Source organism: Etheostoma cragini, chromosome 17 (assembly GCF_013103735.1).
Source record: "Etheostoma cragini isolate CJK2018 chromosome 17, CSU_Ecrag_1.0, whole genome shotgun sequence".
NCBI classification, from domain to species: domain Eukaryota; kingdom Metazoa; phylum Chordata; class Actinopteri; order Perciformes; family Percidae; genus Etheostoma; species Etheostoma cragini.
The window spans coordinates 22,844,409-22,862,618 of NC_048423.1; the positions used below are offsets into that span (position 1 = coordinate 22,844,409).

The 18,210-nt window shown below is 39.2% G+C and overlaps 1 protein-coding gene across 1 annotated transcript in view; it reads right to left on the reverse strand.

Moving 5' to 3' along the window:
- Positions 1-218: 218 nt before the first annotated feature.
- The window catches only part of valopa (vertebrate ancient long opsin a), a 24,971-nt gene continuing 6,979 nt past the window's right edge, over positions 219-18,210 (reverse strand). The window contains exons 3-5 of the mRNA XM_034898839.1: positions 12,516-12,633; positions 8,140-8,373; positions 219-1,030 (exon numbers count right to left, since the gene is read on the reverse strand). Coding sequence (XP_034754730.1) covers positions 794-1,030; positions 8,140-8,373; positions 12,516-12,633 — 589 coding nt within the window. The 3' untranslated portion in view covers positions 219-793. The remainder of the gene's footprint in view (positions 1,031-8,139; positions 8,374-12,515; positions 12,634-18,210) is intronic.

The window sequence follows — 18,210 nt, forward strand, 5'->3', positions numbered from 1 at the left end:
AATACTCATTGCTTTTGTACATGGCTGGTTAGCTAAGCCACTCTTGTGCTAAAGTTTTGTATTGGTGCATTGCATCATCAAAGCGCCTATAGAGAGCGCATTATAATAATATTATAACACAAGCAGTGAACTGCAACCTGTGTGTGTGTGTGTGTGTGTGTGTGTGTGTGTGTGTGTGTGTGTGTGTGTGTGTGTGTGTGTGTGTGTGTGTGTGTGTGTGTGTGTATTTTTGTGTTTGTTAGCACTTCATATATACAGTATGTTGTCCTACATCTGCAGCAGAGGCAACAGAAGACTGGCATCTCCAAGTTCCATTGGCCATCTTCAATAAAGATGAAAGCTTTGACATAAACTATGAACTAAGAAAGTAAAAAGTATCCAAATTCAGAAGACTGCTCCGTCCTCTTGACGAGCGGAGACGAATGAAGATGCACTGCCAAAGCAAAGTACTGAAACAGCAAAGAAAAACAACGCTTTCTCAACAGGCACCATCACGGGGCTTCAAAGGAGAATGCGAGGACGAGATAAAAGGCTGGATGCATTGGATGCCCTCAACACACTGATGTCAAGGTTTGCGTTTTTTGCTGTCTCTTTTTTTCATTGAGATATGAAGGCAAACACTATCAAGTCTAATCAAGTGCCCAAATGTGACACACTAGAAGATAACTATGTATGTATGTACAGTATGTATGTATGTATGTATGTATATGGTACATCTAAATTATAGAAGGTTATTATGGACTATGGATAGTCAGAGGATAGTGAAAGAACACCTATTGGGATTAGTTTGCCGTTACATTGGACACACTTTGTTTTCAGGGATGGGAAGGTGGACAAATGAGCCACATTCAGTTGGGGAACCATCAGATTTAGGTGACATAGAGCCACTACCGCGTATGCGTGCCGCAATGGCTGACATTTCTCCTGTTTGACACTCTATAGTAATTCCAGGTCGATCTGAGGTCTGGTTCAGGTTGCTGTCTGGGATGGTCCCCTTGCCGGTGAAGAGCTGGATAAGGCACTTCCTGAACTGGAAAGAAAACAAGAGAATTAAAAGCAATCTGCTTGATTAAAATTGTCTGCAATTCCATAGATCTAGGGACCATGTTTATACAACCCATTCTGACTCCCAACTCCTCAAATGCTTTGTCAGGACCCCTTGGCGTCACTTTTCAACGCTCTGGGTATCCCTTTGGCATCATTTTTCAACGTGCCTGGTCAGGACTCCATGGCGTCATTTTTCAACGTGCAGGTTAAAGTTATGGCAAGTTTGTGTATGGGGTTATAAGATGTTTATATTTAAGTGACACAAGGGGCACCAATCGGACACAAAAATATCCAGTTTACTAAAACACAACCCCTAGTACCGTATATGTCTCCTCTACCACACAACGGACAACGAGAGATTCATCTTTGAAGTGGAACAAATAAGAAAACACTGATCTTTTTTATCAGGACAATGCCAGAAAAGACAAGACATGGAGTTTAACTGCAGTTTCTTGCAGTGGAATGTAGATGCTAGTTTAATAAACACATAATTGCTCTGTAAAGTACTTGTAGAGACAATTAAATCTAGATTCAGGCAGCAAAACGCTGCACTTCCAGTGTGGTATTGTGCGATGCGGAAGACAAAAAAAAATGGAACACAGCCGGACCGCAGCAATGCCTTTGGAAAAACGCTATTAATATGTGATAAGCTAGAAGAGATAATGTTTTGCTTTATAGGACATTCAATTAAATTGAAAAACGTGCTTCTGAGGAGATCGATGCCACTCGCAATTTAGTATAGCTTAGCTTGGAAGCAGTGGGAAACAGCTAGCCTGATTCTCTCTACAGAGAGAATAAATATACAACTACCAAAACCTTTTAAGGCTCACTAATGAACACTGTGTCTCACGTTTGGGTAATGTGAAGTAGAAATGTAAAACCTGCAATTAGATTTTTAGATGGAGTTACACAGTGTAACACAATATCTACACAGCCTGTTTGTAGACGTTGGAGAAGTCGATGGGTTTCATTCACAAAGAAAAAGTTATAGCTCCTACCTTTTTCACTTAGATTTCTGTTTACTGTTTTTATTTGGAACAGAACACAGGTTGGTAGGTATATTTCTTTTTAATTTAGACAAAGCCTGGCTTCCCCCACTGCTTCCGTTCTTTAGGCTAAGCTAAACTATCTATCTCCTGGCTTGCATTCTCAGTCTCACTTGCTCAAAGTTAGCTTACATGCCCCTCATGGCCATTGGCTGGCATGGCAGTGTCCACGGATGCACATTGACCCAGTGAATCAGAGTCATTTGTCCCTGTGTATAATACCTCTCTCTGCACGGAGAGACAGTTGTTCTTGGAAGAACATAGACATTTTCAGCCGGTCCCCACTTAATAGGCCCTCAATCAGTGTTTTCCAGATTACTTTAAATCTCAAAATTCTAATTGACCTTAGTGTACTTAAGCTCCCACTCTGTGAAGCCCCAGGGCGAAATCATGATTCCTGACCCACAATGACCTGTCTAATTTAACACGCTAGCTCTTAACTGTTCCCCTCTAACCAGAATAGCAATAACATCTCAGTTTTCATCTGATGTCATAAAAAACGAAGGCTAAAATGTCTGTTGCTTTGTTCATTTTGGGACCTGGAAACCTCTTACACTTTGTCCTTGGACAACATTTTCCTCCAACCTAAAAATAAAAAAAGCTTTTAAAACACATTGGGCACACATAAGGTTATAAAATGTCATCTCATTGGCAACATGAATAGCCTGAAACACATTATTCCAAAACATCTTCAGCAGGTACTGTTATCTCTTTCTTTAAAGCAGTTTAAAGGTGAATTCTAGATATGAATGGTGACACTAATTTCAATCTTACTTAATGTACTTGTCTCCTAATTATATCAATATAATACATGGATTATCCTGCACTGTAGGAATGGATATTTTTTGCTTCAATTTACCTGGACCTAAAACTCTTCAAATTGATGACACGTTGCCTCGCTGGTATCAAGTTTTTTATTTACACTTTCCTTTTAGCTTTGTTTTGGGTATGCCTTAACTCTGTAGCTTCTAAATATTCTACTATGTTCACCAACTGCTTAGTTTGTGTGTCTGCGCTTCATTTTTCTGCTGGGTAGCTGCATTTGTAGTTTTATCGACTACATTTCTAGGATTGTTCAAGTCCTGATGGAAATTCCGCCAGATGTCTCTAATAAGAGTCTGTCACCTTCCGTTTTTTTTGTGTTTAAATTTTAAACTCTGGTGTATTTCTGAGGACTATGATTACCTGGTCCTCAGATCTCTGCAGGGTAAATCCAGGCAGCTAGCTAAAATATCTGTCCAATCTGAGTCTTCTTTTGCACGACTGAAACAACTTTTGAACGTACACATGTTCCTTCCCAAGGCTATTTTGTGATTGGTTTAAACGTTAAACCAATCACAAAATAGCCTTCGCATTCCTTTAAACTTTAAAGGAATGCCAATAAACCTGATCAAGTTTTTGTCCCCTTCCGTAATGCTGTGTGGACTAGCCAGACCTTCCTCTGCAGCGCTGTGGAGGTACGTCTGGCAATGCAAGACTTTTGCATTTGTGACCTCAGCACTTTGTATGGTACTCTGTGATTTGGTCACAGAGCTCACCCAAAGCACAACTTGTTTACTTCTAACCCAGCAGTTTTTTTTTTACTCTCTGCCTAAAGCATGCAAACAAAACATGTTTGCCTGCGGCAAAACTATTTTCACTGACTGCACTGGTTTGCCATAGTTAGCGCAGCAGCAGAGAGAGAGAGAGAGAGAGAGAGACTCATGTCAGATCATTACAGAAATCATTACAATCCTAATTGTTTGTGTTGTCAACTTACATTTAACTCTAACACACAGATAAATACCCCACCAGAGGTCTTCCTAGATTTCCTAGAGCCCGAAGTCCATCAAGGCAACGTATAGTGCTGTATCATGGAATGGTTACATCGAACTCACTTCCAGCTGAGATTGCTAAAACACACAGTAACTCAACCTTTAAAAAACAAATAAAGAAACATCTAAGGGCCCTAAGACTTTGATCATATTTTGCAAATACTTTTGTACTTTTTGTGTGTATGGGGATATTTATATGTATACAAAGATGCTTTAAGATTCAAGTTTTCTATATTAATTGCTTTTGCATTTAGTGTAATATGTATATAAAGAGTAATATTTACAGTTGTGAGGAAACATAATGTTGGTTATACTGCTCTTATTTTTATATTATGTGGTTTTGTAGTGTTTTTATGTTTTGTGTGGACCCCAGAAAGAGTAGTTCATGTTCTGCATCAGCTAATGGGATCCTAGTAAAAGAAATAAAATCTAATCAAATCAGCAGTGGTGTTCATTTCCACACAGGTTTAGTGGCTTGACGGTTAGCGTTGAAGTAGGGTATTTTTTCACAGGGATATTTTGGGGACTTAATTAACCCGACCCAGAGTAAGTCTGAGCACCTGGCAGTGCCCAAGAGCCATCTCTCCAGCTACCAATCCACACTCCGTACTTTGGTCCGGACCAATTGCCAGGGATTTCCTATGGACAAATACACATGACGATACTCTGGTAAGAAGATGTTTAACCGTGTATCATTTAAATAGCTAATTTTACTGGTTTGTGTGATACGTTAACTTCTAGTTCACTAAGTTAATATTCTAAAGTTCTTCTTCAAGGCACAAATGTTCCACCAAAACATGTTCGACTAAGAATTTTGTGATTGGTTTAAAGAAATGCAAACAACCCCTGAGCCTTTATTCTACTATCCACAAATGCTGTGTGGACTAGACAGTATCTATTGTCAAACAGTCCAGACTTCATTATTTTACCTGCGTATTTAAAAATCGTTCCTATTGATTCAACAGTGTAATCCTCATGTGAAACCGCTAAATAATATTAGTAGAAATAATGAATGGATATTTCTAGAATGTTTTTTCACCTTTGACCTAAGCAATACCAGGATGCTGTCTCATGGAAGTGTAAAAAGAACTGCATACAGCCCTCAAGGCAGAACTTCCTTTTATTTGCTATGAGAATTGCTCAGTGACACCAAAAAAGTTAAACTTCCATGTTTAAAATCATACCCAGATGATAGATGCTGTCTCCGCACTTTGGGGTCTATAGAGTAGGCGCACTAGAGACTTCTGGCTCTAGTGCAAATCAAAGCTCTGCTAACTTGAATGGGGATAAGATGAATGCTTCCCTTCTAGACTTTCCAAATATTATTGGAGTGAAAGGATCAAATTTGAGTCTTTTTGCTAGGGCTGTGATGCTCAAAAAAATATATCAACTGATTTAAAGACATCTCTGTAAAAAATAAAAAAATAAAAAGTTGTTTTGGAAGTTGTATTTCCACTGTTTGGCTGCTATGTCAAATTGTCTTTAAAGCCCAGCAACTTCCTGGGGGCCCCTCTGCATTCCCATGCATCATGGGAATCCTCTGGCACTCTGGTTCACCTCATCTTGTTAAGTAACTTAGAAAAAGAGAGCAATAACACAATCAACACTACTGTAGAGGTCAGCTGACTACTACAGTATAAACACTTGCAGTTTGACTGAAGCTGTCCTTTTTAACATCCAGTCTTAGCAGAGACGCTGGCTGACTCATGTGAACAGCCGGTGCAGCTCCAAAGGGAGGCAATCAGACATGGGAGGTCTAAACTAGGCATCGTGCCAAGCACATATAGTTATTGTAGGACTTCTGCATGCCTGAAAATAGATGATTTGAAATGGTACTCTAGGCCTATTTGGTCATGTTTTTAATAACTGGCTTTGACAGTTTTAAAATTAGGAAGAAGAACTCTACTGGCCAGACTGTAAAGAATCCATTAAAAAAATGAAAACCTGTCATGTACAATAAAACTTGCCACAGACAAATACATCTTAACATGAAAAGGTATTTAAAGGAGTTTAGGAGACTTCAGTTTTATATGAATTGTACAAAGGAGCTTGCCTTTACTTACAGTAGCACAGCTTATTCACCACTGGAAAAAACTCTGTTTTATGTACTGTAGGTGCAGTTACAGCAAGACATCAGCTTGTGTGCTGGCTGACAGAAATGACAGTAGCCAGTGCAACCATCAAGAAATCGAATCGGTAGCCTGTATCTGCAGGTGCATTTTAAATCCACATGATTCGCATTCAGCACACCACGTCAAAGTAGTGGAGAAGGGGAAACACGGTGTACTGTAGAACTCAATTGACATTCAAGCAATACAGAGACTATGAGATACACCCATGTAGTTTTTTCTACTCAGTCTCAATAGGATGCAGTCTAGTTCAGACATCAAGTCTCTCCTATCACACTATGCTGAACTTGAACTTGGGCAATACTGATATATACTACCTAAAAGGACTCTGGGATTCTGTGCAATTTCATACACTGCAATGTTTATTAATTTATTATTAGTACTTAACCATTTGATTTCGTTACAGTGCAATCATTTATTATTTAGTACTAAACCATTTGATTTCATTACAGTGCAATATTTAATACTCAATCACTTAATCTCAGTACTGTGCAATATTTAATACTCAGGACTTTTGATACACCAAACTATATTTTTGCACAATGTGTTTACAAAACTATTTTATTTATGTATATAGATGCTTTCAGGACTGTGCACCAGGTCTTCCCCCTCTTTTTTTCTGCACTACCTAAACTTTATATTTTTATATTTAATATTTTTATATTTCATGTGGACACTGTAAAGGGGTTGCTTCAGTCTCGTTGCACAGGTACTGCACTCATGTATAATGACAATAAAGGCCTTCTATTCTATTCTAATACAATCGTAACACACTTTTCTCCTCACTCTGGAGTCTCTTCACTGGCTCCCTGTTGCATGTAGGTTTCAGTTTTAAAATGTCCCCTTGTCAGGCTCCTGCATACATGTGGCCGAGCTGCTTTAACCATATTCCTTAGCTCCTTTTGATCTGATATGTTAAGTCTACTGTCTGTGCCATGCACCCGACCTAAGACCCGAGATGATCGATCTTTTGAGTCTGTAGCATTGAGACTTTGGAACGCTTTGCCTCCTTATTGCAGATATTTGCAGTCTGCAATTTCTGTCTGACTTTTTTTTTTAAATAAATAAAGACCTACCTTTTTAGACTGGCGTTTGGTTGACAGGTTGGAATTTGTTTTGTATGTATTACTATTTTTATATATCACTCAATTACTCTTAATACTAACTAACTTACTTACTCTTACTTCACAAATTGTGCTGTCAGCGTGAATACCCTAAAATTAGGAAGTACTATATAAGATGAGTTAAATTAGTTTTTATGGCCTTCATATCATTGGACATTGTCTATATTTAAACACTACTCAAGCTCCACTAGCAGATTTGTCTTCTGTCAGTGTCACCGCTGCATGACCATTTTGGTGCACCTGGCTTGAATAAAGCACTAATTAAGTGCCCCCGCCGCAAGGCTGTCACATTTGCAAATTAATAGGTTTTTAAATCCAGTTATTTAGATATTTGGTGGAACACTATAAATCCCCCAGTAGTGATCATAGGAGGAAAGTGTCAGCACACAGGACGAATGCAAACTTGCTTTGAATAAAGATGGTTTGTTTAACAAAATTGTAATATAGTTTAAATTTACAATGAAAGAAATTCAAAAGCATGTTTCCTGTGTGTAAGAACTGCACATGATCACATATGCTGTAGTCGATCTTTATACAGTCAATGAGGATTAGCCACAAAAAGTGTCTCAATCACCCTGAGAAAAAGACCTGGACAGCACAATGTAAATGACATGAAACATTGCAAGCCTCACAAGCATACCATAGGTGGCTTTTTAACATGCACACGCCACACACGGAAAACTGTACTCTCTTGATACAATGTTTCATTTATTCATACACCATGCATTATTGAGAGGCAGGCTAACACCCAAAACAACAACGGAAATAAAACATTTCAGTATTCTGCAGCAGCTTTCATCATATGCATACAGCGACGTGTGTCATACTGGTGTAGGAAGGAATATGACTACTTTCCCTCTACGCTGTTAACTAGTTTGGTACTGGACAATGCAAATAAATGCTGGAACAAACCAAGCAAACAGGCTCAAAATGGCTGAATCAAAATGGATTCCTTTCGAACATGAAAACTCTCAGTTACCTGTTTATTCATGAAGACATAGATGACTGGGTTGTAGGCAGCAGTGGTTTTGGAAAAGAAGGCAGGGATGGAAGCCAGCCCGGGGTCAAGTTTAATGGTTGGATGAATAGTGACCAGTATGGAGAAGGCTGCATACGGCGTCCATCCCACCATGTAGGCCACAATCATCACAACCACCATACGGGTCACCTGCCTCTCCGGCTTCTTGGCGCCAGCCACACGGCCGTGAGCTACCTGGAGGAAACAGAAAGCCATAACTAGCTTGCCAGTACTTTGTAATTTAACAAACGGCCTATTAGGATGTTGTCCACATCCAGTATGTTCCACTTCCGCCTGATGTGCTTCTTTTAGGCCGGATCTCTGTCACCTTCCCCTTTCTTTGTGTTGGACTATGGTTAACTGCTTCTCAGATCTCTGCAGGGTAAATCAAGACTGCTAGCTAGACTATCTGTCCAATCTGAGTTTTCTATTGCATGACTTAAACTACTTTTGAATGTACACATGGACACAAAGTACACAGGATATTTTGCAGCAGCACAAGGCTCCTTTCGGCGCATAGCACTACCCATGAAAATTAAAGAAATGCCCATAAACCAGAAAAACGTTTTTCTCCCCTCCCGGAATGCTGTGTGGACTAGCCAGACCCTCCCACGGAGATCTTTAAGTGTCTTGTTTGATTTAATTTAATTTAGACTCTTTATTGATCTCCTATGGGGAAATTTACAATTTACACTCTGTTGTTTATACACACAGGCCTGAAATACACACACATGCTCAGGTCTTCTTCATGCACTAACGGAGAGATGTTAGAGTGAGTGGGCTGCCAGTGCTGGACCAGCGCCCTGAGCGGCTGAGAGGGATTTGGTGCCTTGCTCAAGAGCACCTTGGCAGTGCCCAGAAGGTAAACTGGAATCTCTCCAGCTACCAGTCCACACTACATACTTTGGTCCAAACGGGAACTTGAACCAGTGACCCTCGGGTTCCAAACACAACTCCCTATAGACTGAGCTACTGTCGGTCCAAAACCCAAAGATATTTAGTTTAATAACATTACAAAGTGAAAAACAAAAACTGAAAAAAGCCGAAATCTCCATATTTGAGAGGCTGAAAAGAGCATTTTCTAGCATTTTTGCATGAAAAGTTACTTTAATTACTGATTATCAAATAGTTTTTTTTAGCGATTGGTGAATTGATTAATCAACTAGTCGTTGCAGCTCTATTTTCTTTCTTGATGAAATATGTAATTTATGTTGCATAATTCTTAGCCTAAAAAACAGCTCTTAGACCACCATGAGACACTAACATCTTTAATTTAATCATACTAATGAGTTTCCTTTTTTTAGGCAGGTCACCAGATGATCTTGTCCAATGGTAGGGAGTCTCTCACATATGTCTACATAATGTTCTTGAATGAAGAATTAATTTAATAAAATAAAAAACGCACAGGGAACCCTATAATTTGGCATCAAAATGGTCCTGCACAGTTTGATTGTTACTGATACAGCCCTTATTGCAGCTACACTGTACTTCCACTTAATATACTTTGGGTGTATTTACAGAAAGCAAATGTGTTGTGGTTTGGGGTTTTTAGTTGGGTTCATTTTCCCTTTTTCATTGGCCTCCTTGTGTTTTTGTCTGTTTTTCTCTCTGGTCTTTTGTTGCTGGTCCTGTCTTGTGTTTCTCTGTACTTGTTTGTTCTACTTCCTGTTTTATTTTTTGTCAGTCAGCTTCCTGTCTTGTCTTTCCTAGTCCAGCTTTACTTTGTTTGTCTGATTGTCCTGCCCCGCCCTAATGTGATTCACCTGACGTCTCACCTGTTCCTCATGACCTCATTACCTCTTGTATTTAACCCCAGTGTTTCCTTTGTCTCTTGTCAGATCATTCTGGTTTGTTCGCCTGTCAGTACGTCGCTTTGTCGCAGTGTCCCCGATTTTGTTCCTGTTTCCCTGGTCCTGGTGATTATATGCTTTTGCCTTTTTTGGATGTTTGCTTTTTGCCTTGTATTCTGGGTGGTTTGTTTCGTTGAGGCTTCCTTTGTGTTTTTTTGGACAATAAACTCCTGGTTACCACCCGCCTGCCTGCCTGCTGTCCTCATCTCTGCATTTGGGTCCAATCCTCACTCCTCCCCAACACAAATGCATCAAAATGTGCACCTGGCACCCTATGAAATAGGAATTTGCCCAATTTAAAAGAAACCTAAATAAAACAGTCACAAACTGTCCCACCCAAAAGTGGAGTCTGCAACTCTACAGAAAGATTGTTATTGAAATTTGAACTCAACACCCCAAAAAATCCCTTCCTGTCAGTGCTCCTTTTAGAATGACACCGTGTTCCAGATTCACGCTCTCGCTCCCACTGTCTTTCTCTTCATACGTTCATGTTTTTGCCCTGTCCTGTGCAAGAGCATTAATGGAATAGTAGATGTGTGTCGCTCAGTCTGGGCTATATAAATTGTTTCCCATGTAAAGAGTTATCAATGCCCATTTGTGTGATGTCCTGTTGTGTTCTTAAACCCCCTAACAAAGCACAAGTACACTTTATATTTCACAGTTACCGTTTTCCATCAGATCAATAGGTTTCGACATTTTTGTCGGCACTTTAAGGCATCTTTATTTAGGAAAGAGAGAGAAGACAGACGAGTGAGACATAGCGGGTGCTTTGTTGTTGCAGGAAACATTCAGCTATTACACAGGCGCCCAGGCAGTTCAGTACTTGTGTTTCTTGTTTTATCCTCCATAGTGTTTTAAAACTTTCTTGTGGCAGCAATAGAGGCCTTGATGTTTCCAGCTTAAAGTATGGGACTCAAACCATAGCTCAAAACACACCAAGTCTGATCTCTGGTTACATGATTGGCCACCATAGCGTGGGGTATGCCTTTTCCAAAGGTTGCTTGGTTTTTTTGAGTGTCCATGAACGCATTGCCCCCATTCAAAAGGAATGGAAAGACCTGTGTGACCGTTGGACGGCCGATGCAGGCTGTCTGAAAGCGGCCAACAGATTATTAAATTAATTTTTACTACCATGGTCCGAGAAGTGAGAATGGGAAGAAGCATGCCAGGAACAAATGACTAAAAAGCAGGTTTTCAGAAACGTACATCAAATGTCAGCAGGTACAGATGGCCCAATACTTGATATTTCCCAGTGGTGTAGTCCACGTGATGTGCAGGTATGCACAGTATACCCACTAATAAAGCTCCAGGATTTCCATATATCCACTTAATAATGCCCTATGACATGCTACAACAAGCTTTGCATTGTAATTTTGATATATTTTGAATTGCATCTGTTTTTTCTTTTTCACATCGGCTTAATATAGGTATCTCCACCGCAAAGTGGTGCATAAAAGTGTGTCAGAATGCAGTAGGCCTAAATGAAATCATTGATCCTCAAAACATCCCTGGGGGAGGACATTGAAACCCCCCACTATGAAATGCCCCCACTCCAAAAAAAGCCTCATCTGGCCCACATACAGTATATAGTATAGACCCATACATATACAGTACAGTGTACCCACTACAATACATTAGACTACACCACTGATATTTCCTGTAATAAAATCCCCACATTTTCAGCAAACTGTTGTAATAATGCTCCCATCAGCATGCTACTGAAGGCTGATCTTTTCCACTTTCCCTACCTGGTTCGTTCTGTTGACATCAAAGTATCTGTCTCTCTAAACATGTTGGAACATTTTTACCATCCGTCCTGCGCATGCGCAAATGATAATAGCACAGATCCGGTACCGATGTATTAGCCAAGGTGACCAGATTTCTCAAACAATTTCTGGGGTATTTTCAGCTCAGAAGAGTATATACCTCAAAAACACGTCATGTTTGAATTTTTTGTAAAACTTAAAATGGGACACTAGACCCAGAGCTGTTCTCATTAGGGGCTGAGCGTCCCAACTACATGTTGATTCAGTCTAAAATATCGTTACTCATACTAAACGGTGGGAAAGCAGGCTAGAGCTATATTAGGACTTTGCAGTAATAATAAAGACAGGTATTGAGTGATAGTATTTTAAATGGGCAAAAGAAATGTAGAACTGACATAACAGCTGTTATATATTTTAACGGTTATTTTCAGTTTTGAGGGTAGTTTACATTCTGTCTCAGCTAGTGGTTAGCCGAATTAGCTGTTCAAAAAGGTACATCACTTTACTACATTGCAGCCTTGAAAACCAGGAAACACTATCTAGCCTCATATATTGATTTAGATATGATATCAATATATTGCCCAGCCCTAGCACCAGCCCACTTGACGTTTCTGATTGGTTTAAAGAAATAATTTGACATTTAGGGAAACACACTCATGACTTTGAGCTGCATTTATAAATGAATGATTTTCATGTGTGTTGTGTCAAAAGTCATACTGACCTTCCTGAGCTTCTGCAGGAGCTTTCCATAGCAGAAGAATATTACCCCGAGAGGAACAATGAAACAGGTGATGAAGAAAACGATGATGTAGCTGTGATCGACCATGCTGGTTGAATACCTGTTCAGAGGTGGAGAACAAAGATGTTTAAATTCGCGTTAAACTGGGTAAAAACCATACATGTAAACCTGACCAGAATACAATAGATCAATCAATAGATGCAAACAGCAGACCATTTTTTTGAAAATACATGTGTGCCCTTTTAAGAAAAAACTGGTTAAAAATCCAACCATTTCCCATCTAGGAGGTAAATGTCAGTTTTGCATTTAGAGGCCTTTATCTGGCTTAAAAAAAGGAGACAGTTTTGCAGGGAAAATTCATAGCTCAGACAAATCTATGTGACACAATTAGGGTCCCGGAGGCCACTAATTTATTCTAATTATGTAATTTCCCTGAGAACACCTACTGCCATTGGATGGAACATGCTCCAGATTAATGTGTAACAAACTACCTGGAAGACAATGGCGTGTGTGTAAGTGTGTGTACCTATATATGCATGCACCCCAGTTCTCATTGAACCAAGTGTGGCCTGCACACATTGATTCAAATCGATTCCCACCTCATTCCTTGTGATTTTATTTGCATTTGGTGACACATACAAAATAGTACTTTATTGTGCATTAAAAATTTGCTTTTCTGAACAAAACAAATCATTGATTCTAATGGGCAGTGCCATGCTGTGGTTAAAAGACAGCATAATTGTGAGGGGTTTGTTAGGTACTGTACATCTGCACAAAATAACTCTGAACACCGAGGAAATTCTGGGTCTGGGATTGAAGCTCACACGAGGCTCTGATATTGGAATTATCTATAATCCGTAGGCCCCATATACAGCTATGGGCCCCTGGAATCATTCATCTTTTCTCCCTTCATGTAGTGCCCCTGAAGGCAAGACATGAAAAGGCAGTGCTTTTTTGTCTTGTAATTGCACCCCTGCAGACAGCCATGCGCCATGTGGTTGTGCTCAAATAGCTCTACCTGGATTCAACATATCTGCCCTCTGTTTTATTAAAAGATACTCAATTCCTGTGGCTACCACATGCCATTAGTTTTTTTTTTTCTTTAATGGCCCCTTCCGTGTGCAGAAAAAACAGATCTTTGGTCTGAAGATCTGACGTGGAACTGACTGTTACATATGTTCTGTCACCATAACAGCAGGCGGCGCACTCTATGAAAAATAAAAACCGATGACTGATTGGATGAACACGTCACATGGGTCTGGCTTCTCCGTAATATCAAAGCCATACCATAATGGCGGCTCATTCGGAATACGATCTCATATTTTACAAAAATAGTTCACCAAAACCGAAAAACCTTTTAACCCTCATGTTGTCCTCGAGTCTAATTGACCCGTTTTCCTATAACAACGTTCTTTTTAACTACCCAAAATATAATACATACATAATTGATTCCACACATCGCTCTTTGGCAAGTACAAATCTTTTCTTTCATTAGTTTTGGGGTGTCTTGTTCAATTTTATAGCATTTGAAAAAAATAAATTGAAGTGGTTTTGAAATATTGAGTAAAAGTTGACATGTTCCAGTCTGTGAGTATCCATCAACATACATTCCTTTAACTTAAGTCTAAATATTTCCTAATTTCTGCTTTTCTAACTCAAGCATTAGGTATAATTTCCTATAAATGAGGTTTATTGACCATAAATTCTAAAAATAACCGTGAAACTAAAGTTAATGAGTTAATGTTACGTAGTGTTACACGTCCAAAAAAGTGACAAAAATTGAAAAAAAAGTTGAAAAAAGTGACTAAAACATAAGAAAAAGTTAGAAACATTGATCAAAAAGCATCAACAAAAGTGTGTTGTTGACACACAAGGGATAAGGAGAAATAGGCCATGCAGCTGCTGAATCTGTCTTTATTTCAGACCGTCAAAGTTCAGTTTAAAAGATTTTCATTCGATTTTGAGAGGGGTTAGTCATCCCGCTCATTCACTCCACCAATCAGATTGGTCATTGAGTGCGACTGCCAGCCTTCCGGTTCAACAGGTCAAATCGGCCCAAATCAAGGCCGACAGCTCCTTCGACTGACGACGGCATTGAACACACCGAACAGACTCGAGTCACTGACCTTGCCAGACTGTCCAACGGCCGAAAATCGTGTTTGTGTGGCAGCGTCTTAAGGTGACATTTCAGGTGTATGAGTAAATAGCTCAGAAAATTAAACATTCGCTCAACACCGCTCTACCACTGAGCCACAGCCCTGTGACATTAATGCCAGACTGGACAAAGACCAATACATTATTATTTTCCGATGACTGATTTCCTTTTCTTGTTGCTTGTCCTGTTTTTTTATTAGGTATTATAGCTTTCTTTGGTTTCATAACCTTCTCAATTTAGGTCTTACATCACTGGACCAATAACCTATATAGTGTAGTGTAGTTACATTCATCACTGATGATGCACAATGCTTCCTAATCTTTTTATTTTAGTGCTGTCAGCTTGGAGCTTGGAAGAAAGACAAGAGAACATGATTATACATTGTTTTACAGATACAGTGGGTTTTGAAGTCACTTCTTTTTCTAGTTTCTGTTTCTAGGTATGTCCAGATCTGGTTTCCTTAGTGTTTTTTTTCTTAATTTCCATACCAAGGTCCAGATCCTGGAGACTTTTTTTGCTGAGAGCAATCTGCGCATTTGCCAGCTCTACTTGTTTCTTTAGATGTTGTGCTGTGTTATGCTTTTAATAAATAATACTCACTGTATCATTGTCTGGTAGCAGCAGAGTGAATGAAATCTTCTAAGCATATCTTGCTTTGTAGTACAGGCCTCAGGTTAGAATTCCTTCATTGTTTCTCATTCAAACAGAGGTTTTTACGGAGAGACAAATTATGCTTAAAGATCTCCTCTTCAAAACAGTCCAAGTGATATAAATTGGTAAATCCGATTCACGTTTAACAATGAGTATCTCTCAAACACTGTTGTTGATGCTAGCTTAACTTATTTCTCTGATAACTTCACATCCAGACGTCCAATAACTAAAATCCTTCAAACCGTTCAAATATTCAAAAATACGACCAAGACCAAAAAAGTGCATTGTAAAAATTAGGCTATATTACAGGTTTTTCTAGGTTTTAACATTTGGCATATGTATGCAGTTCAACAAAATATAAAACATGGGTGTAGTCATTTCTAGATATTTTTAATGTGAAAAAGTTACAAATTATATCTTTAACCATGTAAAAGACTAAATAACAACAACGAATTAATACTGCTTCAAAATCAAATAACAAATGTATTTTACAGCAGCGATGAAGCCAGTATTAAATGTGTTCAACGGGACCAAATGAGGTCTATATTCCGCAGCAGCTCCATCTTTTGGTCAGGAGATCAAAGTAACTTGATATTCAGTAACTAAATGCGCCATTTTGGCTTTTGAATTGTCTCCAATAGTGCTGTTGCCATCCAAACTGTCATTTTGGATCCGGTGTGTTACATGAACCAGTCCAGCAATTTAAACAATATCTTAATCTTTCAAGTCAACATGACTGATCATTTCATATTTAACAGATCATCAATTAAGGAATGTTAATTTACAGTTACTTTATGCAGCCAAATTAGCTGGATTCCACTTACATAAGTGTATTTCAGACCGATGCATTTGAGCTTCCTCCCTGAAAGCACGTTAAATATTCTTTTAGATATGAATATGAAAATACTTTCTTTTTTCTCAATTGCAGTCAAATCTCTTCTAATTTGTCAATTGGCACTTTTGCATGACATGTTTAAAAAAAAACTTAATATTTCTGTAAAAAATATGTTACTTTGTTTGCATTGATGTATGAAGTAACTGTAAATTTTGATGATCTGTTAAGTGTGAACTAGTGACATGAAATCAGAGTGACTTGATCATTTGTTAATGGGAAGCAACAGGAATTCATGATAGGTCCTGCATTAATTCATGCGTTCAATCCCCATGAGACATGCATTAGTGAAACATTACCTAAATATGTGAATTGTACCCTTACTATCAAGTGTTACTCATTTTACAAACGTCCTACACACAACTGCCATGTTAAACCCTTATCTCTGTGTGTATCATTGTTGGAAATGTCTGACAGTCTGATCACAGGAAAGGGATTTGGAGGAAAGTCAGCAGCATAGTACGGTAGATGCGGTACATATCATCCACAGCCCTCACCAGTACATAGCAACCTACTGACAATTCTCCTGAACTATCCTTTAAAACCTTGCAAGTATGCTTAAAATGTAAAATTCCGAAGACATCCAATGCTGAATATTTGCATGTATCCAGAGATAAAAATATACACATAAATGAGGTTTTTTAAATCCATCAGGCTGTGCATGTGGCAACTTTCTGGACCTGGAACACCTGCGCTCCAGCTGTCCAGCCAAATATGTTCTGACGGAACTCATGCTGAGGTGGAGTTGGTCATCTATGTGCTGGGCATCTCCATAAGGTGATCCCTTAATTGTATCATATAAACCCTTCACTCCCGCGGGCTTCATTTGAGCAATGGTTCCCTTAGAGTGCTTGAGGCAAACACTCAACTCACAATCTGCACACCTTTGATCAAAGCAGCTAAATAGCATTACCCAGATGGCACCCTGAGGGCCAAGGTCAGTGTGTACCCAAAGTGATATCACCCAGATATCACTAAGCACCTCACAACAGACAAAGTGACTGGCTAATAAACAAACTAACAGCTAAATATATAAGATAAGAGCCAAATATTTCCCTTATGAGTTGGTGGAGACCAAATGAATGCTAATGCTGCTCTGTATCTACGGGATGTATAAGTAGACTTACAGTAAACTGTTTGCTACCATATTAGCCGTGTCAACTGGCGGTGGCCAGTAGATTTTTCAGTCTTTGCCACAGGTTTGTTGTTAGTTCTTTATGTGGAAGTTACGACAATCACTGTCCACGACATCTTGGAATTCCTCCACAATGCTTGAGGCCTTGGAGCTCGACAGCTTCTACGCTCACTTTGTTCTCCTCAACAAAGAGTTAGCACAACAATAATATTAAGGATGTCATGTTGGGATATGTGTTATTGTACTTTGGCAATCTTTTTATTTCTTTTTAAAAAGGTTGCATCTACCTCAATTAATCCCTGATTTAATGCTACATCTGCATGCAAAGGGACCTAAGTTAAACACATCCATAATGTTGCCAGGTGCACGCTGGTTCTGGTTAACTTCTGCAATCAACTAGGAAATCCGTCTTTTCTGCTGTTTTTGACAATCCCTATTGCATTAAGACTGCAGAGCCTGATGCAGCTCAAAATGCTTGAAAACTTTGAGGAGTAAAATGGGACTTATTTCATGCATTTATGACTAAGCAGAGAAGCAAATTGTGAAGGACTTCTGTAGGCACGGTTCAGGCAGGTGAACACAGCTGTGTGTGTGTGTGTGTGTTTGTGAGTTTGTGCTATGCAGTGTGTAGAAAGGTGTATTTTGCCCCCAGAATCCCCTTCCAGGCATTGCAGGTTAAGGTTATGGTTAGCTGCCTGGAAGGCAACGTTGGAGGCAACAAACACCATCGAGTGTGTAAAAACTGTGATGTGTCTCTTTTAGCTTTCAAGTACACTCACCGGCCACTTTATTAGGTACACCTGTCCAACTGCTCGTTAACACTTAATTTCTAAGCAGCCAATCA